This window comes from Lagopus leucura, unplaced genomic scaffold (genome assembly GCF_019238085.1).
Source record: "Lagopus leucura isolate 7727_CA_CO unplaced genomic scaffold, USGS_WTPT01 Super-Scaffold_100001, whole genome shotgun sequence".
Lineage (NCBI taxonomy): Eukaryota > Metazoa > Chordata > Aves > Galliformes > Phasianidae > Lagopus > Lagopus leucura.
Window position 1 is genome coordinate 49,875,462 of NW_024962262.1, and position 27,541 is coordinate 49,903,002.

General features: G+C 43.4%; 2 protein-coding genes across 6 annotated transcripts in view; one reads left to right on the top strand and one right to left on the bottom strand.

The window, feature by feature from the left end:
• The first annotated feature begins 1,692 nt into the window (after positions 1-1,692).
• Positions 1,693-12,681, top strand: NIPA2 (NIPA magnesium transporter 2). Of its 4 annotated transcripts, none has more exons than XM_042867930.1 (8): positions 1,693-1,913; positions 4,004-4,060; positions 7,995-8,055; positions 8,375-8,597; positions 10,040-10,096; positions 10,471-10,561; positions 11,148-11,308; positions 11,709-12,681. In XM_042867930.1, the coding sequence occupies exons 4-8, from the start codon at positions 8,459-8,461 to the stop codon at positions 12,344-12,346; spliced, it is 1,086 nt and encodes a 361-aa protein (XP_042723864.1). In that variant the 5' UTR covers positions 1,693-1,913; positions 4,004-4,060; positions 7,995-8,055; positions 8,375-8,458; the 3' UTR covers positions 12,347-12,681. The 4 variants fall into 4 exon arrangements, with proteins under 4 accessions (XP_042723864.1, XP_042723863.1, XP_042723865.1 ...); XM_042867929.1 differs by lacking the exon at positions 1,693-1,913 and adding an exon at positions 2,010-2,077; XM_042867931.1 differs by lacking the exon at positions 1,693-1,913 and adding an exon at positions 2,144-2,315.
• The window catches only part of CYFIP1 (cytoplasmic FMR1 interacting protein 1), a 68,470-nt gene continuing 51,743 nt past the window's right edge, over positions 10,815-27,541 (bottom strand). For both annotated transcript variants that reach the window (XM_042867928.1, XM_042867927.1), the window contains 6 exons: positions 21,292-21,422; positions 19,578-19,650; positions 18,378-18,472; positions 16,569-16,807; positions 15,579-15,726; positions 10,815-15,173 (listed from right to left, as the gene is read on the bottom strand). In XM_042867928.1, the coding sequence (XP_042723862.1) occupies positions 15,009-15,173; positions 15,579-15,726; positions 16,569-16,807; positions 18,378-18,472; positions 19,578-19,650; positions 21,292-21,422 (851 nt within the window). In that variant the 3' untranslated portion in view covers positions 10,815-15,008. The remainder of the gene's footprint in view (positions 15,174-15,578; positions 15,727-16,568; positions 16,808-18,377; positions 18,473-19,577; positions 19,651-21,291; positions 21,423-27,541) is intronic.

Genomic DNA, 27,541 nt, shown 5'->3' on the forward strand with positions numbered 1-27,541 from the left:
TTGTGAGAGTGGATGAGGGTAGGTAGCTTACTATCATTCTTCTTTTCAGAGTAGTTTCCAGATACTCTGAAAATGTGTCTGGTGTATCATGCTGTTGTAAATTATCAAGAGATGCTTTTTGATAATTTTCTGTTAAGCACAACCTCTGGCAGTGAAATAAGGCTGCGATGACTTGTGATGAACTGAGAGCACTCAAAAATGTTTTCTGTGTGAAGGAGTAATAGTATGTTGATCAGAACTAACAGCTGGAAAAAAATAAATCAAGAAGAGTTTAAACAGATATTGAACTTTTTCAAAGACTTCACAGTTCTGGTATCTTGCACAGCACAGAAAAGCCAGCTGTGAAGTGCTTAGCAAATAGCCGCGTACTGTCTGTTATATAGATCATCACAGAATCATAGAATGGCCTGGGTTGAAAAGGACCACAACGATCATCTAGTTTCAACTCCCTGCTATGTGCAGGGTCACCAAGCACCAGACCAGGCTGCCGAGAGCCACATCCAGCCTGGCCTTGAATGCCTCTGGGGGTGGAGTATCCACAACCTCAATGGGCAACCTGTTCCAGTGCAAAATTAATGTTGCATCTAACAGTCTAGTTTCAAGCCTGGGGATAGAATGTTGCCCTAGGACATAAAATAGGCCTAAAAATTATTTCTTTGAGTGTCCTGGAAAGTGCAGGACTTAAAGTGACAGAGTGAGGGGCCTTTTTGGTCCAGCTGTTGAGCAAGATGAGGGATCATGGGAGGGTAAGCCAAGATTGCTGCTCCGGTTTTGTTTCTGAGTTTTACAGAAATGAAGCAGAAGCCTATGCAGACTGTGGTCATGTTCTGAGAAATCCTAGCAAAGTGTTGTCACTGGGAGATGTGACCAACAGGTCTGTCCTACTTGAAAGTCAGAGCTCTCAGGTGGAGCTATCGTGGATGTTTTGGGAGTGGTGGCAATCTAGGCTAATGTTCCACGGTAGCTTTGGAAGGTGTATATCAGTAGTTTTGAAGGAACTGAAGGGCTCTCTGAGCCTGGCACTTATCAACTGATAGAGCTGTGTTCCAGAGTCTAAACTACAAGCTGAGGAGAAACATGCCAACATCCAGTCAGGCATATGAGATTCAAGCAGTCTTGGTAGGAAACTGGGTAAGAGGAGCATGGGATTTGGCTTAAATGGACTAATAAATCATACAAATCATTCAACTATTTAAAATGGCCTTTTTTTTTTTTTTTTTTTTTTTTTTAAATCTTACTGTATCTGGTCTGTAAGTTTTCCTGTAAGAGTGTAAAAAGAAAGGGGAACGTGGATTTTTGGAAGGGATGCTTGGGGTAGCAAGTCATAACGAATGACGTGCGGCTGCAAGGAAACATGCTTCTTGTGAAATATTCTGCAATGCATTAAATGGCTCTTCATTTAAAAACAATAATATAAAAAAGTTGCCCGTAGAAGGCGACAAAGCCGGCTCAGAAATAGCGTTCCTAAGCGGAGTTACGCCCCGCCCCGGGGTCAAGCAGCTCCCCCCTTCGCTCAGAAGGTGACGGCGGTTACGCGGCCCTCAGCCGCCGGTAGTGCTGACGTCACACCGCACCCCCAGGGGGAAGGAGAGGGGAAGGCTTACGGGAGAGGCCACGTGACCGGGGCGGGCGGGGCGCGGCCCGGCCCACAGCGAGGCGGCCGCGCCCTTTCCGGCGGGCGCTGCCGGGACCAGCGGGGCGGGTACAGCCGAGCGCGGGGAAGGCGCCTGCCCTCGCCTCTCGCTGCAGCTGCCCGCCGTCAGTCCTCACCCTCCCATCCCCTCACCTCATGGCGGTGCAGAGCGTAGGGGCCGGCCCCTCCCACCGCCCGCTCCGGCCTCCCCCTCCTCCTCTTCCGCGCGCGGGAGCCGCGGGGCTCCTCCCGATGGGAGCGTGAGGGGCGGCGACCGCAGGTAACGGGGGAGAGATGAGGGCGGAGGAGGCCTGGCGGCCCGCCACTTGGGGGAGGGCGGCCTGGAGCTCGCGCTCCGAGGGGCGGGGCTTGTGGGCGCGAGGCGCCGCCCCGCCTCGGGGTCGAGCCGCGGGCCCCGGTGCCGGCGTGCTGGGAGCCGTGTGGGTGAGCAGCCGGGAGGGCCGGGTGGGCCGTGCCTGGCCGTGGTAACGTGTGCGTGCGTGCGTGAGACTGGCGGCGGGGTATTCACGGTGCCGCGTTCGTCCCGTGGAGATGAACGGTTTCGTCCGTGGCTCGGTGTGACTCTGAGTGCCCGGTGAACACCGGCAGAGCTTCCCAACCCGGGCTCGGCTTCGGTGTGAGGTGTGAAGGGAGGTTTTGGGTTTGTTTCCGTTCGGTGAAGGTAAGGGTTGCGTCTGGCGTCTCAGTCCCGGAGCGTCTTTAGGTTGCGTGGAACGCGAGGCTGCCTGTCTCAAAAGCTCAAGGTGGAACTTGAGTGAACTTTGGTCGTGTGGCTGAGAATGAGGTAACGAAATAGTTGCAGCAGGGATGGAGGAGGTTGTGTCATTGACTGTTGGGCCGTTTTGATAGACTTCTGGGAAATGCAGGCAGGAGGGCAGCAGCTACGAAACACGCTGTAGTCGCCTAGTTGATGAATAACGCTCTGTTTTGGTGAACGTCCTGCCATTGAAGATTGTTCTTTATATAAAAGAGGATAAGTGTAAATAGCGTAGGAAGAATAGGATGTACAAAAAGGTAAAGAATGGATTCTTGTCTTGTTTTCTCCCCCAGTATCTTAAAATTGAATGCTCTTTGTTTTTTTCTTTATTAATGCTGTGTTGAAGGAGTACACTTCCTCACTGTTCAAAAAACCTTCTTCAATGGGCTTTTTGAAACTGGTGTGTCTTTTGCTTTGAGCACTTGTGCCTCTGGTGTGCTATCTATAAGCGCGTGTATGACATCCTTGTAAAAAAAAAAAAATAATAATAATAACATGAAGATAAAGCATATTTCCTTGTTTACCTTGACTGTGTAATACATAAAAATAAGCATAAGACTGCGCTCTCATGGACAAGGCTGGAAAACTTTATCTCTGCTTTAGGAGATTAGGGGAAATTTTTTCCCACAGAGGGTGGTGACACACTGGAACAGGTTGCCCAAGGAGGCTGTGGATGCCCCATCCTTGGAGGCATTCAAGGCCAGGCTGGATGTGGCTCTGGGCAGCCTGGTCTGCTGGTTGGCGACCCTGCACATAGCAGGGGGTTGAAACCAGATGATCATTGTGGTCCTTTTCAACCCAGGCCATTCTGTGATTCATTCTGTTGGAATTAGAGTTGCGCTACAAAATTGGAGGTGCTCTTTCCTACTTTCTGGACTCCTTGGGCTCTGGATGGCATGCATCTTGGCCTTTTAAAGGTGCACGTGACTGAGATTTGAACCAGCAGCTCTGAAGTCTGAATTGTGTGTTATGTCTGTCCTTTATGTGTTCTCTGCCCCCATGTCTCAGACAGATTTTCATGAGTGCGCATAACTGGACTGAGGAGGAAGACTTGGGTTACAGAGTTACCTGTACATTGCAGATTTAAGGAATCTTACTGAGAATATCTGCGTTGTTACTTTTTTCCCCAACCTAAGAGTTCTGTATATTAATATCTTCTAAAAGCTCACTGTACCAAAGCCAATGCTTGAAACTTTAGTTCTTCTTACCATAAAAGTGCTTAGGACTTAAGTTACTGAACAAATATGAAGGGATGACAACAGTATTTCAGTTCAACTTTTAGCATGTTCCCTCCTAAGGAATGGCTTGGATTGCACGCTCGTTTCTTCAATTAGTGAAGCGAAAAGCAAAGGGATGGGAGAACTGTAAGGTTCCATATGAGGTGTTTGAAGGGAATGTTGAACTGGAAAATCTCTCTACTGTGTTACTCAGGCATTTTTAAAAGTGTGAGCTCCCTTTGTGAAGCATAGGTGAGACTGTGTACACTTCTGTGTCGTGCATGAAGGTGAGATTAGCATTAAGTTATGGACATTGGGGTTTTCTAGCTGAATTCTTAATGTACCAATCAATATTCTTATTAACTTATATTTTAGAAACCTAACACTGGAGATACTTAAGAAGCGAATGCCTCTGGATTTTGGAACAAATTGGTATGTATGTAACAAGCCTTCAAAGGGTACATTACTGAACGCTTGTGCTGTTAGGGGGTGTTTCTGGTTCCTGTGGATTTATGCCTCTGGAAGGGAAGAAGGGAACGTATAACAGTCACTGTACACTTGTTTAAGCTTTGGCTGCTTGAACCCACTCTTCTTCCACATAAGCCTTTGTGGATGAGAGGGCATTAAGCAGGTGCACTATTTGAAATTCAGAAACACAAAATTTCTTACGGAGCTCTTACAGGTGAGCAGAATTGAGGAGACAGCAGAAAAGTTAAAAAAATAAATAAATAAATAAAAAATGGTGAGCAGCTGTACCTGGGGTAACTCTTAGTAATGTCATATCAAAACAGGCCTGTTGTTTTCAGATCCTTCTGGTGAGTCATGTAGTGTTGGTGGTGTGGCCGAAACAAGAGTGGTAATTAATGGCAGTGAGCAGGGAAGGGTTGCCAGTGAGTAAATGCTGTTGAATATTTTCAGGAAACATTTCTGTAAAAGGAGATGTTTCTGTAGGAGGAAATGAAAGTTATGACGTCCAGCCAGGTGGAACTGGCTAAACAAATGCAGTTCATAAAACAGTAGTTCTGCAGAAAAGAGTTTGGAGGTTATGCTGTTGGAGCACTTGAAGCTGACTGTGCAGGAAAAAAAAACCCACTCATTTTGGATTGAGTGGAAGAAGACTTCCACTGTATTGTGGAAGTGCTAATATCTCAGCTGAAATACAGTGCACAGCTTCAGGAGTCACACTTGAGAGAAAAAAGCATGGGCTGTTGAGAGGCCCCAGAGGGCCGCACAGCAGAAGGCAGCAAGCGCCTGACCTGCAGTGACAGAGGGAGTTGTACGTTGTTCCAAGGCCAAAGTGGACATTTGTGATGGGTTTTGTTAATCAAAGGGAAGATCTAGATGAAGATCATTAGGTAATGAGAGAGTTCCTAACAAACGTCAGAACATCGAAGCACACGTGATGTTTATGTGGTTTCATTCATAAGAATCTTCCTTGGAGAGGAGTGTTTGAATTGCCTGTAGCGAGGAGCAGCATTAAGTGATGCTGTACTTGGGCAGATGGTTAAAGTAAATGGCTTGTTGAAGTCTGCCTTAGTTTATTGATATCATCTCATTCACAGTTAAAAAGATGAGGCTTTGGAGAGAAAATCCAGAATTCTAGCATTCAGAGATTTTAGTGTACGTTTAGGCTATTTCTCAGAGAAAAGACAGTCTACTTAGCTATTGAGGGCTGGTGGCCAAGTAGGCAAAGTTAGAACAATCCACCATGTTAACTTTTACTGACTGTAATTATTGCTTTCAGATGAAGTACAACAATTAGAGGTGATAATTAATTTTCTTTGGCTGATAACTCCCTCATACTTTCTTAAGCTTATCTACTTTCAAATGTAAAATATTATTTCATCTCACAAAATCACTTCTAATGTTTCTGAATATGTAGCTAATTTGTTACAATAAATATTTAACATCTTTTAAGCTCCGTACCTTGTGCTCCTGTGGAGAGAAAAGGACTTCTGAGCACAGAGGAAAAAGAAATGTTTCCTTGTGTTAGGCTGGTGACACACTGGAACAGGTTGCCTAAGGAGGCTGTGGGTGCCCCATCCCTGGAGGCATTCAAGGCCAGGCTGGATGTGGCTCTGGGCAGCCTGGTCTGCTGGTTGGTGACCCTGCACATAGCAGGGGGTTGAAACTAGATGGTCATTGTGGTCCTTTTCAACCCGGGCCTTTCTATGATTCCATGATTCACTCTAGCTTGTCAGCAGCTTTGCTTGTTATTTATGCTATTTCCCAGATATACTCAGTGTTAAAATCAGTTGTGAATTCAGTTAAAGAATCTTTGCAGAACAGTGCCAAGTCCAAATGAAACCACCGCCAACCTTCCTTCCCTCCTGGTGAGCCTCTTCAGTGAGGAGCTGGATTTGCCACAACCCTGCTGCAGAAATGGCCAGTGAAGGGAGACATCAGGGTGAACTATGCATGAAAGTACGGCACTCCAATCCAAGCCAGAATAGGACTGGCCACATCTGCGAGGGCAGCTAAGCTTAGGAAAAAACAGCAATGTGAAAAGTAATCAGATTCTTCCTCCAAAGAAAGGTGATTTTGTCAGTTTGAGCTCTGTTTTAATAAAAAACTACACCAATAAAATTACTCTCATTGGTAATATAACTGGAGTAGCTTCTGTTGGTCTTCTGAATTCATAGAATCACAAGGTTGGAAAGGACCCACAAGATCATCTAGTCCAACCGTCCTGCCATCACCATTGCCACCACAAGCACTAAACCATATCTCACAGCTCCTCGTCCAGACCCCTCTTGAACACTGCCAGGGACGGCAACTCCACCACCTCCCTGGGCAGCCATTCCAGTGCCTGACCACTCTGAGAGAAAAAGTTCTTCCTTATGGCTAACCTAAACCTCCTGTGATACAACTTGCGGCCATCTCCTCAGGTCCTGTTTATTGCCTGGGAGAAGAGGCAGTTCAAAGCCAGGAAGTGTTTGGAGCTGTTAGTGAGGTGATTTGTTGTGGTCTGGCTCTCTCACTCATGAGTTTTGTTTGGTAGGTGTCTTTAAGTCATGCATGAATCCACTTCAGGTTTTTTTGTTGTTTCTGTTGGTTTTTGAAGCAGATCTTTGCAGTTCTTTTATTTCACTTTTTCCTACAAAAGAAGATACTGAAACATCTGCAAGGATAATCAGAGAGGGCTGGAGGTTTTTGAGCTGCCGATCTTGTAGCGTTTTGGATAGTGCTGTGTTGAGTGTTTATGGAATAAGTTTGCTTTTCTTTGCTTTTTCACAGCCTAATGGTGCAAACAAGGGGAGCTGTGTTCACTTTTAATGTTAACCTACCTGTGGTTGTCTGCTGGGTTTTCCTAGGAGAGTAGTGAATTAATGGAAGTTGGCAGCAAGAGCATAAAGAGAAAGGTAGTATTGGAAGAAAACAATGAATTTAAAGAAACAAGAGCAGGAGTCGAAGCTGTGAGCTTGCCTGGCAGTCTTGCAGTGTACTTTTTGAAGTCCAAAGCTTGCATTGGTACGCCCATCTCTGCCAGAGCCTGGGTGCTTGGTATTGTGCTGCCTTGGTGCTGACATTGTCTCTCAGTATTAGAATCTGAATTCCATGACTTTAATGAGCACCTGAATGGAAACATTTTTTTCCTTCCTGTTCTTTGCTCCCTTTCCCTTTAAAGTCAAAAGCTTGTTAATACAACGTGCAGCAGCACATGCAGTGCTTCTGATTATGTGGAAAATGATTGCTTGGGGAAATCAATGCAAATCTGTGATTGGTGTTCCCAGGAAATAAAACTACCTTTATCTATAGGTGTGTTTTCTTCCTTTCGGCCAGTTCTCTGAATGTTTGTAATAACCAGCAGCCTTAAAATAAAAGCCTAAATATAGTTTCCATTTCCCTTCATACTAGAGGAACGTTAATCTTCTTGAAAGGACTTTGGGTTGGGTTTTGTTTTGGGTTTGGTTTTTATTCATTTTAAAAGGATTTATACAGATATCTTAAATTTAAATCTTACGTATTAGATGAAATCCAGGAGATCTTCATTGCAGTAGATAACAGGAGAAAGGATGCACTGAAATGAATTTCCGTATTTAGCTAGAGGATGAGTATGTAAAACCTACATTTGTACTCCAGTCTAGTTAGTACTTCTTGCTAAGCTGTCATTGAAGGTCTTACATAACTAAGGCTTAGGTTGGGTGGGTGCTTTTCAGCAGAGAGCACATAGTTGCTGTAGCTGAGCAGAAAAATGCTTCATGCAGGTGTGGGAAGTTCTTTGTACAGTGCATCAACAAACAGAGGCATTTTCTTGTTCCTTGTTTATAGCTAGTACATGCATGTGCTTACATCTAGGCTCATTTGTGTCAGGCAAATTGCTGTTAATCTGACACTTGTTCTGCTCTTCTTTCACTTTCTCTAGTGAGTTTATGTGGAAGAAATGCTGTGGCTGTTCTCAGGCTCTCTGACAAACTAATTTCAATGTAAGTAATTATTTGTTTGGTGTTGTCAGTTAAGTGGTGTGCAGCCCACAGGTCTGTGTACGTAAGGAAAAGGAAAATAAATCACAGCACTTAAAAGTTTTCCTTTTCTTTCTTTTCTGGGAAGCTTTTATGTTGTAAGGTTGTCATTTTTATATTCTGGGTCAGATGAAGATGTTAGTTGCTCATCTGTGAGTCAAGCTTACCCATACTTCTTTCTTTCCATAGGCCTATTCTCAGGAAGAATCAGCCACACGAACTGCTGAGGAATCCTCTGTGTGTTACACATTTCTACCATTTTAATCGTGTTTGTTCTGTGCAGGTTTCAGTATTGCATCACCTTGTGTTGAGTAACAGAAGCTCTACTGTTCATTGATCAATGTGACAGTCCCCAGAAGTTTACGAGATGAGCCAAGCCCGTGGGAGATATGACTTCTGCATTGGGCTGGTGTTGGCTATGAGCTCCAGCATCTTTATTGGAGGGAGTTTCATCCTGAAAAAGAAAGGCCTTCTCCGATTAGCAAGGAAGGGCTCCATGAGAGCAGGTAAATGCATGTTTAAGAAGCTTGACAACATTCTGGTTTTACTGCTTAATAGATTACTGAATTTATGATCTCCTTCTTACTGTTAGGTATATGGAACCTAAAATATTTATCCAGTGTGTTTTTGTTGTGTTTTTTTCCCTCTGGTGTCAAATACACCTAACTCAGCATGTGACACATACTGCTTGATTTGCATACAGTGCCCTGTAGGGACACTTACTATAAAACTATTCCTTTTCATGTTAGGTAAGGCTTGAATTCATTTTGCAAATTGATCTTGGAACCAGCACTCTTAACTGTATCTGTGCTCCTAGGAGGGTGGATTTAACTGCATTTGTCAGGAGATGGTGTAGAAAATTCAGAGTCACATGTAATGATATGCTGTAGTGTTGTCTGTTCTCTGGAGCTGCTGAAAGTGTTTGTCTCTCATTGTTGCCTTTTTAAAGCCAGGAACGTTCTAAGCAGTGCTCAGTTCTACTTACGGATTAATATATTACCCACACAAAAAGCTATGTTAATGGACACTTGTATACATTTCCAGCTTTATTCTGTTGAATTGAATTAATATTAAATCACTTTCAGTATAGCCGTTACCATTTTGGGAATCGATTTTTTTTTTTCATCAGTCTGTCAATGTATTGATTGGAACAATAAAATTCTGACCAGCACTACCTAGATTCTTTCTTTTCCTTCTGCTTGTACCTGGGTTTTCTATATGAGGCTCGTGTTTGCAATGTTTAGTAGCAACCAAGTCTGAGTTCTGCCTGTAGCAGGGAGGGATCCAACTTAAGGTCTTAAAGATTTTAAAAGCCACTTCCCCACACCTCAATGGCTGTAAAGGAGATGAGGGATTGTTACAGTACGTTGGAGCTGTAATAGAATATTGGTTTGAGAGCAGCATGCAATGAGCATGCAGATAGTTGCAGAATCCTTAGATCGTTCAGAAAGCTGAATCTGAATATTTGTAATTCAGTGGCAGTCCTGTCTGCTTTTGAAAGATGATTGATTCTGTGTGAGATACACAATTCATTTTGCCTGGTTTGGAATGGGGAAGTATGACTGCATTTCACACTGACGTATGTAGTTGATTGTCTAAGCCACACCTGATTTCCAGAGTGTTTTTCTGAGATGTGTAACTTGGCTTTTTGTGTTGTTACAGTGAGTTGAAAGAACTGTTTTTCATTGTAAAGCCAGTAAGATCATCACTGCCACTTCTAACAAAAAGGAAATAAATAATCAGTTTTCAAAGCAGGCTGTAAGAAGCATCTGCACGTCAGTGCTTCACAATGATTTCAGTTCCTCTAGCTCAAGAGACCATATAAAAAAGACAGTAAAGACTGCCTGTATTTTTAAGAGCAAACAAAAATGTTTTGGCAGTGTTATTAGTGACAGAGCTAGCTGTTTGTTGATCTGTATTTTTAATGGAGTAACAAACACTCTTTCAGGTCAAGGTGGTCATGCATACCTTAAGGAGTGGCTGTGGTGGGCTGGACTTCTTTCAAGTAAGTAACTGTGACTTAATGTATGCTGTAGCCTGTGTTTTGCCTTGTAGCCTGGCACTGCAGATTCTTCCGTGCGAAAGTTCATGATTCCAGTTAGCAGGCTGGGGAGATACAACATGGACACCAAAGTAAAGCACCTCTTCTAATTTGGCAGAATTAATTTTAGGGCCTGTTGTAGTTCCCCAGCCTGTTTTGTGTTAAAAATAGCAGTGGACGCTTTGTGTTCTACAAGTAGTGTTAGCCCAACACCACCATTAGGTTTTTCCCTTGTTCCCTTACTGCATGTTCATGTGTGCAAGAAGATTTGCATGGATTCACACGTTTGTTGCATAAGACACCCTAACCTCTTTTTTGTTATCATTACTACTCTGCAGTGGGAGCGGGAGAAGTAGCTAACTTTGCTGCCTATGCTTTTGCACCAGCTACATTAGTGACTCCTCTAGGAGCTCTCAGTGTTCTTGTAAGGTAAGAAATACTAACAGAAAGCAATGTGATTGCAGAGAGTGAAGCTAAATATTTGTAAGTGCCTGAGATATGCTGTAGTAAATGTGGTTTGTTCTTAACTATAAATGAAGAGCAGTTATAAACGTCAGAAGTAACTTGAAGTTTCTCCAAATTCCAAGTGACTGCTTTAAAATGGTTCTGGCAGTTTGCACCTCAATATGTGAAAAACTGTTGCCTTCTCCATTTTAAAAACACATTGTATACAACACAGGAGTATTTTCAAGATTTTTGTCTTTTTAAAAATGATTTTTACAAGTGCCTCAACACAGAGTTCAGGGGAGGCAGCATAAAAAGGTGCTGCAAAATCCTACAAGTTAGTTCTGCCTGCAGCAAGTATCCTGATAGTGACATAGTTGATTTTCTATTTTGAATAAAAGCTTAACCAGTGGAATTGCTGTAAGTAATTTATGGCTATTAGAGGTGTTCCTGCTCACCAAAAAGTGCACATCATGTATGTAACTGGCATGTATGGTCAAATCAAGCTGTAAGTCGGTGAGCAAATAAATATTACTGATTGCATGTTTTGTTCATTTTTTCTTCTTTCTAGTGCCATTTTGTCATCCTTCTTTTTAAATGAAAAACTTAATCTACATGGAAAAATAGGGTGTTTGCTAAGTATACTTGGATCAACCGTGATGGTAATTCATGCTCCACAAGAGGAAGAAGTAGAAACTTTAGATGAAATGTCCAACAAACTCCGTGATCCAGGTAAGAAAAATGCTGGCTTGATTTCTAAGTAGTTAATACAGAAAGATGTGTACTTACTCCTCTCTAAGCAGAGAGTTTTATTACCACCCTCAGATACCACAAAGGTGTCCTGTGTCTGCTTCATGTTGTCACAGCGGAGTAGAGATTTAGGTTCTGCAGTGTGATTCCATAGAGAGTCTTCAGGCTGACAGAGTGGTAAATGTAATGTGCCCAAGTTTCATTATTTTAGCAAGGTCACACTAAAATCATTTTAACTTCAGTGTTGGTGGAGTAACGAGAAACTTGCTGTCTTTTCTATTCAAGCTGAGTCAGTCGCCTTATTAGTGTGCTTTTTCTTGTTACCCTTAAGGTGTTTGATAGAATACATAAATAACAAGATGCCTTTTCTCCCCACACACAGGTTTTGTGGTCTTTGCAACAGTTGTTGTCATTGTGTCTTTAATTCTAATAGTCGTGGTGGGGCCTCGCCATGGACAGACCAACATCCTTGTGTACATCACAATTTGCTCTGTGATCGGAGCATTATCAGTCTCCTGTGTAAAAGGCCTGGGCATTGCTATCAAGGAACTTTTTGCAGGAAAGCCAGTGCTGAAACGTCCCTTGTCTTGGATTCTGCTGCTAAGCCTTACCGTCTGTGTGAGCACGCAGATCAACTACTTGAACAGGGCTCTGGATATATTCAACACTTCAATAGTGACTCCAATCTACTACGTAATCTTTACGACGTCCGTTTTAACTTGTTCTGCTATCCTGTTCAAGGAATGGCAGCACATGGCGGCTGATGATATTACTGGCACCTTCAGTGGCTTCCTTACTATCATCGTGGGGATCTTTTTATTGCATGCCTTCAAAGATGTTAACTTCACCCTAGCAAATTTGCCCGTTTCCTTGCGGAAAGATGACAGAGCAGCAAATGGGTCTTTGCTGAGCACGTATGACTGCTTTAATCACGATGAAGAAAGTTCTACCTGCCTAAGTGAAATACAATCCACAGAGAGTCTCTCAGCCAGGAGAAATGGAAGTCTGTCAGCCTTCTGAAAACACCTACTTGTTAAATAAGAGAAGAACAATTCTGTAACTCTGGATTTATTTCTTTTTCCTGCTGTGAAATGTCTGAGCTTGTCTGGAACCTCATGTACTTCTTAACAGTGTGGGTAGACAATCTTTAAGTTCGGTTAGTTTGGATCACAAACACTGAAGGGGGTTTTAATTTGCCTTATTTTTACTTTACAAAAATACTAAAATGACCTCAGACCACAGCTGGTGTTGTTGCTTAAGTTATGTAAATACTTTCCCTCTTCCGTTTCAAGATGTATTGCACTAATGACAATTTTATCCAAAATAAATGGCTTTATTTCTGCATTGGTGGTAAACGGATTGCAGTGGGCCTGAATCCTTTGTACTTATTGTGCCCCAAATGACTGCTGAATGGCTGTAACATCTTATCACAGTGGGAGCTGTCCCAGCCTTTGGCAGAAGAAAGCTATAACCAAGCAGCAGTAATCCTTTGAAAGTCCTACTTACCTAAAGCTTTGTTAGACCTGGAGGATTTACATCAACAAACCAACCCTAATCACAGAACTGTAGTTCTGCTTGCAGTAATGCAGTTGCTGCCTCTGTCAGTACTTCAGGAAGTGGATTAGAAAAAAAACAAATCCAAAATGTCACTGCTTAAACAGTGTTCTGGTGGTAAATTTTTTTTAAGCAAGTTCACAAAGGCAGAAAATAAGTATTAGTGATGTAGTTTTATAACAACATTCCTCCTATAGATGGGGAAGGCTAGAGCCAACTGTTTACTGTTCTCATTTTGTCAGTTTCAGTGCTTAATGTTGAAGAGTACAGTTTATTACCAGGACAGAAATCAAGCACCTACCACCTGTGAAACTGACTCTGCTGCCTTCCTTTTCGTATGTGGAAGAGACACCAGGATGTCAAACAAGAAAAAAGGTCCTTGAAATTCTGAGTGAAGAACAGGATTTGAATTTCTGTCTGGTTTTAAGAAGCATCACATCTCTACTGTTCAGGTACAGAGCACAGCTCCCTCCAAAGACCCTAAAAACTGCAGGTTGTGCAGCAGTAGCACCAGACTGCTGACTGCCACTTCTAGTACCAAAACACCAGCCTGACTCAGGCTAAAATTTCATGTAACATTTTACTTTATACTGTAATAGATGCTTTGGATTCCAGATCCCTGGTGTTAGATAATTTAAAATAAGACAGTTATGCCTTTTGTGTGCTTTCTTTTTCCCCTTTAAGGCGAGCAATTATACTAAGTGCAGAAGGTGGTGGATTTTTTTTTTTAAACACTTAAATCTGGTTGACGAAATAATAAGCCACCTTTGAAAGTGTGAAACTAACAGAGAAGTAATGTCTGAAAACATATTCATCGAAGGGAAAATGTCATCCTAAATCCACACTAATGCTACTATTTCTAACATGTTAGAGATCAGTCCACCTAATGCTGCTAGTTAACCAGTGAGAATTATAATTTACTTTAATTACACCATAAATAATTATTTTTACGGAGTTCTTAAGCCAAAAACCAAGCTCTATTACTTAACTGCTTATGTAGCACAGGGCCAAGATGAAGCCTCGGGTATGTGAGACTTGGCTCTAAACCACTAATGATCTCAGGAAATTAAGCATTTCTTCAATTCCTTAATTGAAGCCTGAAGCAGAGGGGAATGTGTGACTGACTAGAAGGCTTCCTGGCACTCCACTGTGAGGAAATAACGGTTGTCTTTAAGAAACATTTCTTTATCTAGTAGAAGAAATGCTTGAATCAAGGACAAGCATCTCCCACACACCATGGCAGCCATGTGTGTCTGCTTGCCAGAACAGTGGCTCTCAAGCACTGACAGTCTGGGAAAACCTGCATCAAAGTAAATTTACTTGCAGACTGCCTGGCAAATCTCTATCTTCTGTTTTGTGAGGAATTTTAGCTCATTTTTTTCTCCTTCCTCAAGGAGAAACAAGAACTCCTTATCACTTGTAAACATGTTTCTATCTCCAACCAAAATACAAGCTGGGAAAGAAGCTCTTACGAGGAAAAAACAGAGATTCCATTCTAATCAGTTAAAGTTCTGCCACTTAGAAATACCAGAAGTACTATCAGCCACCTCCATCTTAAGTAACTGTAGAGCAGTCCCCCTGAGCCAGCCTTCATTTCCACAATTAATGATCACAGAATACTTTTGTGTAGAGAAAGAACAGTCGACTGAAAAAATCAGTTATTCACAAAGCAGCTGCAGAATTCATTGTTTTTTTGTTTTTTTTTTTAATAAAGGCTAATCAAGCAATTAATGCTCTAATACAATTAGGCATTGGTTTCTAAATCTTTCTACAGAGCCCAGTTTCTTAGCCTCCGCAGCTGTTATTTTGATAGCTTGGGGGAATGTTTATTCTGATCCGGTCTGAGATGGCCACCTCAGAAAAGGAATGCAAAGAGGTTGCAAGAACAAACCCTCTACAGCTGCAGGCTTTTAATCAAAGTATATAAAATTTTAGTCTAGAAAAATAAGTATGGATTGTATACAGTTACTGTGCTTGGAGAGTGAAGAGGACAGTGCATCACTCAGATGGCACAGGAGGACTGAAAAGGGCAGATAAAAGGATTTCTTCAACCTGCTGGCATTTTGTTTTTCTCCTTTCCCATACTTTTAGCCTAACCAGGTGCAAAAAGTATCATTAGGGAGGAAATCTAGTTGCTGGCAAGGGACTGGTGAATGGGCGGCTGGAAGCAGCGCACGTGTTCCACGGGTGTGCTCTCTCCATCTCCAGACTTCAGATACTTGTCCAAAATAGCAATTATTTCATCATTCAGAATCTGGAACTTGCGAATTCTTTCAACCATTTTCTTCAAAGGCTGCAAAATGCAAAAAAAACCCAACAATTAGCTCTGGAGATGAAAAGCACCAAATGCTGTGACGTCACCTCATTACAAATGTTCCCCCATTACTGGTCATGCAATCAAGAAATCCAAGGTGCATTCTGGTTTCTGACACTGCAGCTTTTTGTACAAAAAGGGCAATTTACAACTGCCTTCATGTAATCATAATCCAAGTGCAAGCGTAGGAGATGAGCAGCGTTCAGAAAATCCTTACAGCCAAGTAATTACAGCCTTCAGGCTCCAGTATTAGCATCTAATCCTTTGTACTCTCATTTTCAACATTTCATTCCAAAAAGCGATCAGTCCATCTGCAAAGCACCTGAATACAAACAGCTCTGATTTTTTTGTTCGTTCTGGAAAGAACAAATATTTTCAACATACCACATTCTTTATAACCTCATCTTTGCCATCGTGCTTTTGGACTTTCAGCAGGTGGTAGCAGAAATCCAACACGTCAAAGCGACGCTGCTGTCCCAAGAGCACAATGATCATGCAGCCAGCCCAGTGCAGGCCATCTCCAAAGCACTGCCTGAAATAGAAACCAGAACACAAAGAGCCTTCAAAAACAGCTACAGGAAAGGTTTAGGAATCAGCCATTATAATAAAACACATATTAAATAACTCCAGAATATGACAAACATGAATCTAAAAAATACTGTGAAGTCTAGTAGATCAATTTTGCTTTCCAGGTTCCACAAGTGATGCAAATGAATGCTTAATACACACACACACACACAAAAAGGAAGCCTCCACCTTCTGCTTTCCTACAACTTACAGTTAGTTACTTCAAGGACATTTACCCTTTCCCCCACTTCGGCTCTAGCAGCACACATTTCATTTTCAAAGAAAACAAAGGGGGAATTCAGCACTGTCACTCTGCTTTGGGCTGCAGACAGGAAGGGAAGCAAAGGTCATTTCCCCCATAGCTGGTCAGTGAGAAGCACTCGACAGCAGCAGTTTTTCAAAATATGGATATGCACAAGTTACCAAACCCAAGAACCGTATTAACGTGTTAACTTCCAAATGCTCATCCTTGCAGAGAGGAGTCAGATGAGAAAGTACTGGCTAGGGACGCTCGCACACGTCCAGCTATTTTATTTGCATTCAGCTTCTGTAATGGTAAGGCTACCATTGAACAACGTGTGCTAGGGCCTGCTTGTCATGGGATCATTCATTCTACTCTGCCAGCACTTAAAATAGAGGGTCATTTTCTTTAAAGATACAATCATCTCTGTGTTCACGCGTTACGAGCCCCTGCCTGCGATCGCATCGCTCCCCTTGGCTTTGCAGTAAGCAGACACACAAACAAACCCCTCTATTTGGTGCACAAGGAACAAAGGAAGGGCTGTTGGCACAGGTGCCCATACGTACTCCACAGTGAACTCGTGCGTTCCCACGGGGATGCAGTAGACGAACTGCATCGCGCTCCAGAGGCGGTGGAATTCTACACACTCGTCCACGTGCATCACACCATTGCTGGGTAGGGGCCCACGCCAGATGGGATCGTCCAGGAAGGATCGGATCCTCGTCAAGATAACCTCAAACATGGACAGGCCGCAGCAGAGGCGTTCCTTGGTCAGCAAGTCGCCTTCCCTTGCGATTGCTATTTGCTGAGAATGGAAAGTGCAAAATCCCAGTCACACAAAGCACTCAGTTTACAGGCCTTCTTCCACACTGACTTACTTCACACTGAATTACTGAAGGAACTGGGGCTCTTTAGTCTGAGGAAGAGGAGGCTGAGGGGAGACCTTATTGCTCTCTCCCAGTATCTGAAAGGTGCTTACAGTGAGAGCGGGGCTGGTCTCTTCTCACTGGTGACAGGTTACAGGACAAGAGGAAATGGCCTCAAGTTGCACCAGGGTAAGTTTAGGTTGGATATCAGGAAACACTTCTGTACAGAAAGGGTTGTGAAGCACTGGAATAGGCTCCCCTAGGGAGGTGGGTGAGTCACCATCCCTGGATGTGTTTAAAATCTGTTTGGATGTGGTGCTCAGGGACATGATTTAGTGGAGGGTTGTTGGAGTCAGGGTAGTATGGTGAGGTTGTGGTTGGACTTGATGGTCTTTGAGGTCTTTTCCAACCTGAGCAATTCTATGACTCTATAACTTCTAGAAAAGTACCATCCTGAGCTAATAGCACAGCACTGTTCACGTAACTGCTCCAGTTCCCACACTGCGCTCTCCTCTGGAGCACACTGATTGGAAAACATGTAATAGGAGCTTTAAAAAAAATAACAACCATAATTCAGTTTCACTTGGTTTATTCTAGAAGTTTCTCTTGTCCTTGAAGTGAAGTCAGAGTTCAGTTCAGTGAAAAAGCACTCAGAAAAATCTAAGAGCCTTTCCTGTCCTAAGGAAGTTTTAAGGGGTTTTGCTTGCATGGATGGATGCAGAAAGCCAGAAGAGTGCTCAGTGGCCTGCTGCTAGTATGGGCTGTAGCAGCTGCAGCTGCTAGATGAGAAAGCTCCAAAGACAGTAGAAATGGACTCAGATAAAACCAAAAAATGGCAATACCAAGTCAGTGCTTGTCCCACTTACATCATCACACTGCTCTCTTCTGCAGCACAGCAGCATCCACCACCGTGCATTACAATAGAACAGACTGAAGGCTTTGCTTTAGAGCACTCTGCTCTACACAGTTCACATCTCAATGGCTTGTAACCACTACAGTTCACAGAGTATTACTGTGCCCCCACAGTGACAGAATAACAGTGCTGAAGCTACAAAGGCAGTGGAAAAAGAATGTCCTCCTTGGTCATCAGTTTGCCTGGAGAACTCAACTCAAACGACCACTCATTTCTAGTGGTTTTCTAATTTACTGGCTGAAAGAGGAAGAAACTGTTTTAAGAAAATTACATACATTAAAGTGGATCACAGTGAGTGGAATTTGCATTAGCAGCTCACAGCCCGGCCTGTACGCTGAGCATGTATTACGTAGCAACGTACATGAATAATACAATGTTCCTCCAAACCTGTCACCCCCACCCATCTCAAATATTTTAAACTTCTGGGCTACAGAGCTTTACCAAATCCATGGATCTAATACAATTCCTGTCATGTGAGCAAGCTGGGTGTGCGGGTTGAATTCCTGACACAGCTATCTGCGCTGTGTCAAAGAACAGGTTTCTGAGTGCCCAAAAGTGTCCTGAATTGCCTCAGACAGAAATGAGAGCAAGATTACCTGTGGTGTTCCCAGTCTTTCAATGAGAGGGACCAAGTGTAACGGAGCATATTTTGATTCAAGTCTCTTCATTTTAGCATCAAGCCTTTCACCCTCTGAAAGAAAAATAAAAGGAGCATTGATTCATCTGGTTCATTTGATTGATATCTGGCAATTTATTCAGTGCAACAGAAAGCTGAATATGTTTTTATTTTTATAGGCCATTTCAATTCTAAACAGTTGGTTAATCATCAGTGTGGTTTTAGAAAAAACATACGTATTTAAATCGTAGATTGGTACATCCAAACAAAAAAACACCAAGTATTTATAGTGGAATACATTTAATGCATTACTAGATTCAAGACAGAAAGTAAGGCTCTGTTATGCTACTGCTGCTAACATATTTGACTCCCACTTGTACTAACCAACTAAATTGCCTGACTGTAGAAGGTGGGTTATAGTGAGGGTGGAATTCTGTGTATAGTAAGGCTGAAAAAAAGCACTTGGCAGCCCCTTGTCACTGACAAGTAGGAAATATTCTCTGGCAAGCGGGAAATACTGCTTACAATGGTCTAACAAACGGTTTGCTTTATGTACAGAGATGCAAGAATCTGAAAATATTCTCAAAGATTTTTAGCTGATGAGATTTCTCTGAGCAGAACAGATCAACTGCTCTGACAGTGAGAAACAGAGGAAATGAGACAGAAGAGCAGCCTGGAAAGAAGCAGAAGAGCAAGGGGAAAAAAGCTCACTTCCTAACAGTGATGGATAACAAAAGGGGATACTCAAGAAAGCAATCCTACAAACGCTCAGTGTGCATCAATGTAATAGAAAAAAAAAGTAGAAAACAAACGTTTGAAAAGGCTACAGGAACTGCCTGCATTTACTTTATCTGCTCCCAGGCTTCTTATACCTCACTGCGATTGACAGCTATGTACATCAGACAATAGTTTCAGAAAAGCCTCTCACCTTACCCACATTGAGGCATTACTGCTGCCCCAAATACCCCACTCTGTCAGAGTATTCCTCATCTCCCTCTTGTAGATTGCACTGCAACTCGCCACGAATATATTCTTCAGCCAGGCAACCAGGCTTGAATCGGTTACCTCTACCATAAATGTAACAGCAGTGTTGTAAAGGACTGGAAGTGGTCACCAGCAGTGCAGCAGCATGTAAGGAAAGCAGAAAGCATTGCCCAAACGGGGTGTTTTCATTCCGTACCTTTGACATGAACTCTCGGCAGGATGTTTTGGAACGGTGCCGCATGCAACAGGTCACACACTTCCTCTAGGGACTGGAACAAAATGGAAAGGAGGCAGTTAGGAATAAAGAGTCTCCAGACCACACCAGATACAAAAACTGGGCTTCCAAAAGCATGCTGATGCTGGAACAGCAGAGGGCAGCCAGCCTCCGCTGTTAAAGCTGCACACATAACTGCTCTGGTGCTTTCTGCACAGAAATTCTTCCTAAGACTAAATGATTTCACCAGGTTACCTTGGATTGACAAAGCAATCAGCAGCTCTCCTCCCACCCTGAGCTGGCTGTTCTTAAAGGACAGGATATTTATTAAAAAGACTAATTCAGGATGAGTAATTTCGGTGTGAAAGTGGCAGACGGATCCTGAGCAGACAAACAGAACTGTGATGGATGACGCACAGCTCAGCTATTTTTACCAGCACTGCTCCCACAACACATTATCACATTGGGCACGTCTCCCAATAAGGCAGGCTGAGACACCTCCCAGGAGCTGCTTTACTTCTTCAGGGATGTGGGGAAGGAAGAGAGATGCCTCCTGCTTTTTGGTTGCTGTACGTGCAGAGATGACCAGCAGATGACACACAGCTTTGCTGTGTATCTGTCTTTCTTGGAGCAGATGTTCTGCCTATTTGCAGTCCTTGGTGCTAGTATTAGATGTTCAGCAGCCACAGCCCTACCAAGGCCAGGGTACTATGGCTATGTGCCTTTCCTAGCTCTAATCCTCGATGTCAACAACACAAAAATGGACATGCTATGCAGTGAAGATTAACAAGATCCAGCCACTAGCAGAGATGCACCAAAGACCCTAAATTTTGCACTAGTTATGGTAGATGACCACAGTGGAAAAACACTGGAATACAGATAGGACATCAGGGCACCATTGAGAGCAAAACCAAGAGAAGGGGCAGCAAGCAGGGGTGTGTTTCTAGAAAGTGCCTTCAAAGTCATGTCACACTGAACGTGACTCCAGCACTGGCATCACTTCAGTGCACCCTCAGTCAATTCCCCCAGGCAGCAGCAGGGCCTTCACCTCTCTGGCCTCTCACCTCGTGCCCTGTTAACCTGAAGCCCACTCCAAAGCCCAAACTGTGACAGTTACCCCATCACAAGATATGGTTTCACTGCCAGTCAGCTGGCTCTCCCATCACCCACCCATCATCCCTAGGGAGGGATGCTCTAACATTGCACTGGTCTCCTGAGAACAGTGTGCCTTCATTATCTCAGCTAACATTAACAGTTTTAAACACCTGAGAAAAGGACTCTTACATGAGGATTCATGCTTGTGCACAGCAGGCCCCCAGCCAGCTTACTGAGTGAGCTAATGTTGGGCTGGTTGGCAGTCAGCAAAGATCTCTCCTTGATGGACAGCCCAGCCTCAGCGCCTATATGCACAGGTGGGGAATCTCTCCCCACCTAGAATGGGCAACACAGGTAAAGAAAGGGAAAACACCACTCTTATTGCTTTCATTGCTCATAAGCAATGTTCATCTTTCCCTCTGTGAGCACCCAAAAGCATCAAGACCAAGAGATCAGCATAGGAAATTGTTTCTACCTATCTGTCCATCCACAACAGCAATCCTGCAGATTTCAACTTTGTTATTTGTGCCATTAGTAACATAAATTTGAGAGTACATTTGGAGACACAGCAGGGTTTTAAACCAGCACAGCAGGTACCTACCAGGCTCTGCTCAATAAGCAGGCAAAACAGGACAGCATTTCCCACTTCCCGCAAATTCTGGAAACAGACAGTCTTCAGCTCTGCGTATTCAACTATGTCCTTCAGCTGATGATGGAAAAACTCCAAGATACCTGAAATCAACAGAGAAGCAAACGAATGAAAGGAAAAACAATAATCAAAACTCAGGAGCCAGAAAGAAATCTAGCGATGATCACACCAGTGCAGCTCTCCATGTATCAGCACGTGAGGTTGTTTTTAATTTATGGACATGCCTCCTAGACGAAACTGAAAGGAGCAGTATTTAAACATATTAACAATCAGAGGTTAATGTTAAGCCAGTGATGTGTTGAGCATTTCAACTGGATAAACCATGCAGAATGGAGTGCCTACATTCTGCTGGATGGAGCTGCTAAAGTAGGAGGTAAGAGAATGATTTCCAGACGCAGAAAGACAGAGCAGGGCTCTTGTCTGCTATTAGTCCTGTTCCATCCTCTTATTCTTGATTCTATTTCTGTCCCCCAGCCTGCTGCACCACCCAACATGTTCAGTTCACAGCTCTTCTTCCCACAGATGACAGAGCCAGCAAGGAGCAGAGCACTGAAGGGAGCACAGGTGATGTCAAAATAGAGCTGCAAGCACCACAGCCATGCAGACACGATCCATAATCTCTCAAGACAAATACAAAAAAGCCAAGTCAAGCTCTGCTGACAAGGATGCACTACATCCTGGCTGACAAGCACAGTCAGATTGGTTCATCTATCAGGTTTTCAAAAAACTGCTGAAAAACAGCTAAACTGTCATTTTTAAAGCCACACAACTTATAGAATCATCTCAAACCTCTCCAGTAAGGCTTACTGTATTGATGGACTCCGAGCTCCTTCCCCCCTCACTCCAGAGAAAGGCTGTGTCTTCTCCTGGTTTACAAGCAATTTCAGGAAGCCCCTGGGTTCAGGTGGCTCCTGCAGGTCAACAGCACCAAGGCTGAAGAGATACGCAGGGTGGGTGAGGAAGAGTAGAAAACTGCAGTAGGGCAGACAGCTTCCAGGCTCTTTATAACATATTTCCATCAGCATTTTTGCATCTGTTTGCATAAATCTGGCCTTTTCAACCTCAAGAATAGTGATAGAAGAAAACACATAATGCAAAGCTTTTGGATTGTATGCTAGATAAAGCAGTTTCCATTACAATCAGTGAGGAACACAGAGAGCCTCTAGCACCTTCCCACATGCTGCTTGGATGCGGATGGAGAACCCTTCCTATATAGAGGATGAGCCTCCCATATTCACCCAGCAAGGCGACAGCCCAGAGGGAGCACATAACACAAAATATACGCTGGAGCGTATTCATGCCAAGGAAATCCCTCAATTTCAGAAGAGCTTAAGTATTTACAGAGGAGGAAAAAAGAGTATGGCTAACCCACGCGTTTCTACAGAACGTCTCACGCCATTAAATTTAGCAACAGAGAACATCAGTAAAGTGAACAGTAAGGGGAGCCAGAACTGCCTGTGCTACATCTCAAAGATCTGTTTGTCAACAGAAAATGCGCAGTAAAGGAGTGTTCCTCCATGCATTCAGTGAAGAGAGGTTTCAGACTTGAGTAACTTAATGACTGAATAGGAAAACAAAACAGACACCCTAACGGAGGTCATCAGTTGTCATGAATGCTTGCTGACTTTGATGGATTCAAAGAAGAAACTGAAATGTAGCTGAAGGGAATGTTATTGATGTTACATAGACAGCTCTGCAGTGAAATCCTGAGAATAACTGATGTCACCTACAGCAAATGTAAAAAAGGAGGATGACAGCACACAGCGAAACCAAGAGCAGCACAAAGAACAGTGACCAGCAACAAGAAAAACTATTACCTAAACCCATACTGAAAGTGCAACAGAAACCAAATGAAGGCTGTAAGTCCACCCAAAAGCAGCAGGAGCCAGAGAAGCGGGAGGTTCACATCATGAACACCAAGTAACTACAGACCAGTCAGTCTCACCTCTGTGCATGGCAAGATCATGGAGCAGATCCTCCTGAATGCCCAACTGAGACACACAGAAAATAAGGATGAGGTGATTGGTGCTAACCAACATGGCTTCAGCAAGGGCAAGTCACGCCTGACAAATCTGGTAGCCTTCTATGATGGAGTTACGGCATCGGTAGATAAGGAAGAGCAAGTGACCTCACCTACCCCTACTTCTGCAAAGTGTCTGACGCTGTCCTGAATGACATCCTGATTGACAAGTTGGAGAAAAATGGATTCGATGGATGAAGCATTTGCTGGATAAGGAATTGGCTGGCTGGTCACACTCAGAGAGTTGCAGTCAATGGCTCAGTGTCCAAGTGGAGGCCATTGATGAGTGGCGTTCCTCAGGGATCGGTGCCATTTAACATCTTTGTAGGCAACATGGACAGTGAGACTGAGCGCACCCTCAGCAAGTTTGCAGATGACACCAAGCAGAGTGGTGCAGCTGACACGCTAGAGGAAAAGGATGCTATCCAGAGGGGCCTCGACAAGCCTGAGAGGTGAGGGTGGTGTGACACTGAACAAGTTGCCCAGCAAGGTTATGAATGCCCCTGGCCCTCCTGCCCCCTGGCCTGCATTCAAGGCCAGGCTGGATGGGGCTTTGAGCAACCTGGTCTAGAGGGAGCTGTCCCTGCCTATAGCACAGGACTTGAAGTAGATGATCTTAAAGGTCCCTTCTAACCCAAACCATTCTATGATTCATTCTATGAAAATTACACGTTGTCTTCTACAACTGCTCCAAGTTACCGAGTTCCTTTCAAAGTCCTTAACAAAGACTTTTCTTTCCTCCCTGAGAGCTCCCATGGCCATATGCAGATACACAAATGCACACACCCACACACAGGCACTCATGAACAAAATGGTGTCATTATTTTGAGAACCTGACACTCCGTATTTATTACGCAGCTGTTCCAAAAGCCGTATCAACTACCTCCCTTACATGCAGCGCTTGATTTAGGGGTGAAGCAGAGGAAAGTTCACAGAAGTACACAGGCAATTTCTGACGGAACAGAAATGATGCTGGAAGTGCAATCTGCTCCACAGTGGAGACCTGGGGCAGCAGAACATTATCAAGTTTCCATTAATATTTAAACGATGGCGCTCCTGGTTACATCTACTTGTAGTGTACAGCACACAGAAGGGCATTCCTATGAGACTCCATGCGCATAATGAAGCCCTGCAGAAAGACCAACTGTCTTAGTTTCATTTTAATTGCATGCAGCCTCCATCCTTCTCCTAACTCTGTGGGTGCGAGCTGTAAGCAACTGAGTTAACATACATCTTGTATTTCGCAAATTAATCCGTTTGCTCCTTCTTTCCAAGAAAGCAACTTTAACTAAACCTCCCTATTCCTGCAGATGGGATGACGCTGGGAGCAGTAATAATTGGTCGTATAATCCCAGTTTCTGATTTACACAGATAGCAGCCTTGCTTCTGCTGAGATCAAACATCTAGTAAAGCACAGGAGATTAGTAAAGGATTAGGCTCCATCTCAACTGTGCTCAAACAGCAGATGCCAAGTTTCAGCTGTGCAGGCTGTCCACTAATTAATTTAGGAAGTCAGACTAAATCGACACATGGTCAGATTTCTTCACTTTGACCTTCTCTCATTTTCTATAAAACAATTTCAGTTCACACCTAGAGACTCAAATCAAGCATGTTCCAGAGCTTGTAACAAGCCTGGTACCTCAAAGATTATCTATTGGCTATTAATTATAGACCTAAGGTGCTGACTAACAACAAACCTGATCTTGAAAATAACTCTGGATCTACCCACAATATGGCTTATTTTCTGCACAGTGCTGACTTTACAACTGTGAGGTGAAGTCTGCTAATCTGCAGCATCAAAATTGTTCCCAAGAAACCGGGTGATATAATGAACTTTATGCTGATTCCCCTACAGACCTTCAAGTGCTGTCTATGATTATTTCTTTAGTTCAGTAGAGACATCGTTAATTAGTTTTGCATCTCAGCAGTCACACCATTCCTTTAAAAGAAAAAGGAATTCTGATCACAAAGCCTGTGCACTGCTTATTTTGCTAGAAATAAATATCCTATTGGTCTTCGTATCTATTGTGTTGCTCACTGTCCTTTCAAAATCATCTAGGATTTTGTTTTATGTAAACATAACGTACACTTCTGCAGTGTTTTGTCAACAGAGAACCAGGATTACCTTTTTTTCTCATTAAGTACGGACACGTGAAGGGCATTTCCCTCACCACTGCCTCCTGAAGTCTTTCAGTGTCATTTCTCAGCTTCCTTTCTGATTCCAAATCAGACAGAAGGAAATACAATATGGAAAGCTTCTGAAAGTTTGGCTTTGCTGAATTATCTGATATTGGAGCTCAGAAAATGGCCTCCCCTGTGTTTTTCTGCAAGTCCTTCAACAGCACTCCTATCTTTTCCTGCTGTGCATCTCCCCATGTCCCAACATTCTTTTCCGATGGACAAGTTTCAGAAAAATCTATGAATAAATTTCCTCCACGTTCTCCCCCAGGAGAATTCAAGACATGGCCCCCCAGCAAAATTAACCTACCCTTCCACTGATCCAAGTTCAGTCAAAATACCAGGAATACCTGGAAGCATCTGCAGCCTCTCTGCTATGCACCAAGCTATCCTTCCCTTTCACTACTACTGCTCTCTTCCAGCTAAGGCTCCCTCCAGTCCTCATTAGATACTCCAGAAGATGTACAGGGGTACAGGGGGAGACAGTTACCTGCTGGGTTGCTATGTTGAGCAGAAAGGCGCAGCCAGCAGCACAACTGGTCAAAGGAGAGATGGCAGCACAGCTGGCAGCCACCTGGAGCCACAGAGCTGGGGGCTTCTCCCACATGGAGGGCAAACACGTGATCACAAGAGGTCACTGCCTCTTACATGTTGTAACGCACAGTTTGCCTCACAGCAGGCCTCTAAGCCTCATCAAACAGCAGAGCTGAGGAGCTGTTTTCCTTACCACAACCAATGGCATTCCAGAGTGGCCAGGACATGAAATACTTGTTTATGAAAAGAAGGAAAGCTGTATTTAAATTCTAGGAAAACACCAGAAGAAAAATTTTACTTCCAAGATCAAAAGTCAAGTTCAGACTTTTACAAACTATTATTCCTTTCAAGAGCTTCAGAGACATTAACAGGTCCCTTCAAGAATCCTTACACTTGATGTATTTTTAGACAAATATTTTTATGACTACAAGATGAGCCAGTTCCCCACTGCTGTAAGATTGTTTCTATGGAAACAAATCCATTGGTGAGCAGGAGTCCTGAACAATTCTAATGCCACTGTCTGTACTCTGCTCCTTTTAGCAAGAATAAACCTCTTCAGAAATCCACAGGTCCAGAGGGCTGATCACGTAGAGCTCCCAGAACTGCAATCAGCGGAGTTCAAATAAAGCTCTCCATCAAAGTTTGGAGCACATGAAATAGCTGGAGACTTACTGAGCAAACTTAAATTGCTTTGCTCGTGGAGAATGGACTCAGGAAGTTAATTCTAAATTGATGAACTAATGTTACATCAAGGCAGATGAGAGTCTGTGTACCTAATCCATAAATTGGAGTCATAGCTTTGGTCTTTATGTGTAGGCAGCGGTAGGTACAAAGAAGTGATTAAATGAGTTAGGGATGAAAAGCAGCATACAAACATGTTCTGTAAGATGCAAACTTACTACTACAACTACTGAACACTGCTTCTGCAGCAGGCTGCCAGAGGCAGAGAAGGCAAGAGACAGCAGTTGGCATGCACTTGCTTGCATTTTCAGTGTGAGCCAAGTGAATAAGGTGAACAAGTGGCAGAAACCATACAGAGATTTTAGCAGAGAAGAGAGGACAGTTTTTGAATCAAACGTGGGTTGAGCCTTTTCTTTCCATACTATGACAATTCCTCTTGGCATGCCAGACTGGGGCTAAAATCTACAGCAGGTTGCCATCACAGAGAACATTTTCCGTCACCAATCAGACACGCTCCAAGGGCAGGCAGCTCATGATGGAAGGGCTCCAGAGGCAGCAGTGCAATTCTTCAGTTATGCTACAGTCAGATGAAAACCCCCGGAGTTTCCACACATGTTTTTTGTTTAGTGGCTTCAGTAAGAACACACAGAAAAGCTGTGACTGTGCTACAAAGACTGCCTCTGCCGCTTCTTGGAAGAAGTTATCAAGTGTTCTTTGCTAGAAATATTTCAGCACAGAAAAATACCCATCGAGACAAAATCAGCCTGTGCACCAGCCACAGACATGCTT

What these genes read in the sequence shown, in the direction of transcription:
- NIPA2 (XM_042867930.1), top strand. Translation starts at nt 8,459, where the DNA reads ATGAGCCAAGCCCGTGGGAGATATGACTTCTGCATTGGGCTGGTGTTG. An exon ending in GAAGGGCTCCATGAGAGCAG is followed by an intron (nt 8,598 to 10,039) that starts GTAAATGCATGT and finishes ACACTCTTTCAG; the next exon opens with GTCAAGGTGGTCATGCATAC. An exon ending in GCTCTCAGTGTTCTTGTAAG is followed by an intron (nt 10,562 to 11,147) that starts GTAAGAAATACT and finishes TCTTCTTTCTAG; the next exon opens with TGCCATTTTGTCATCCTTCT.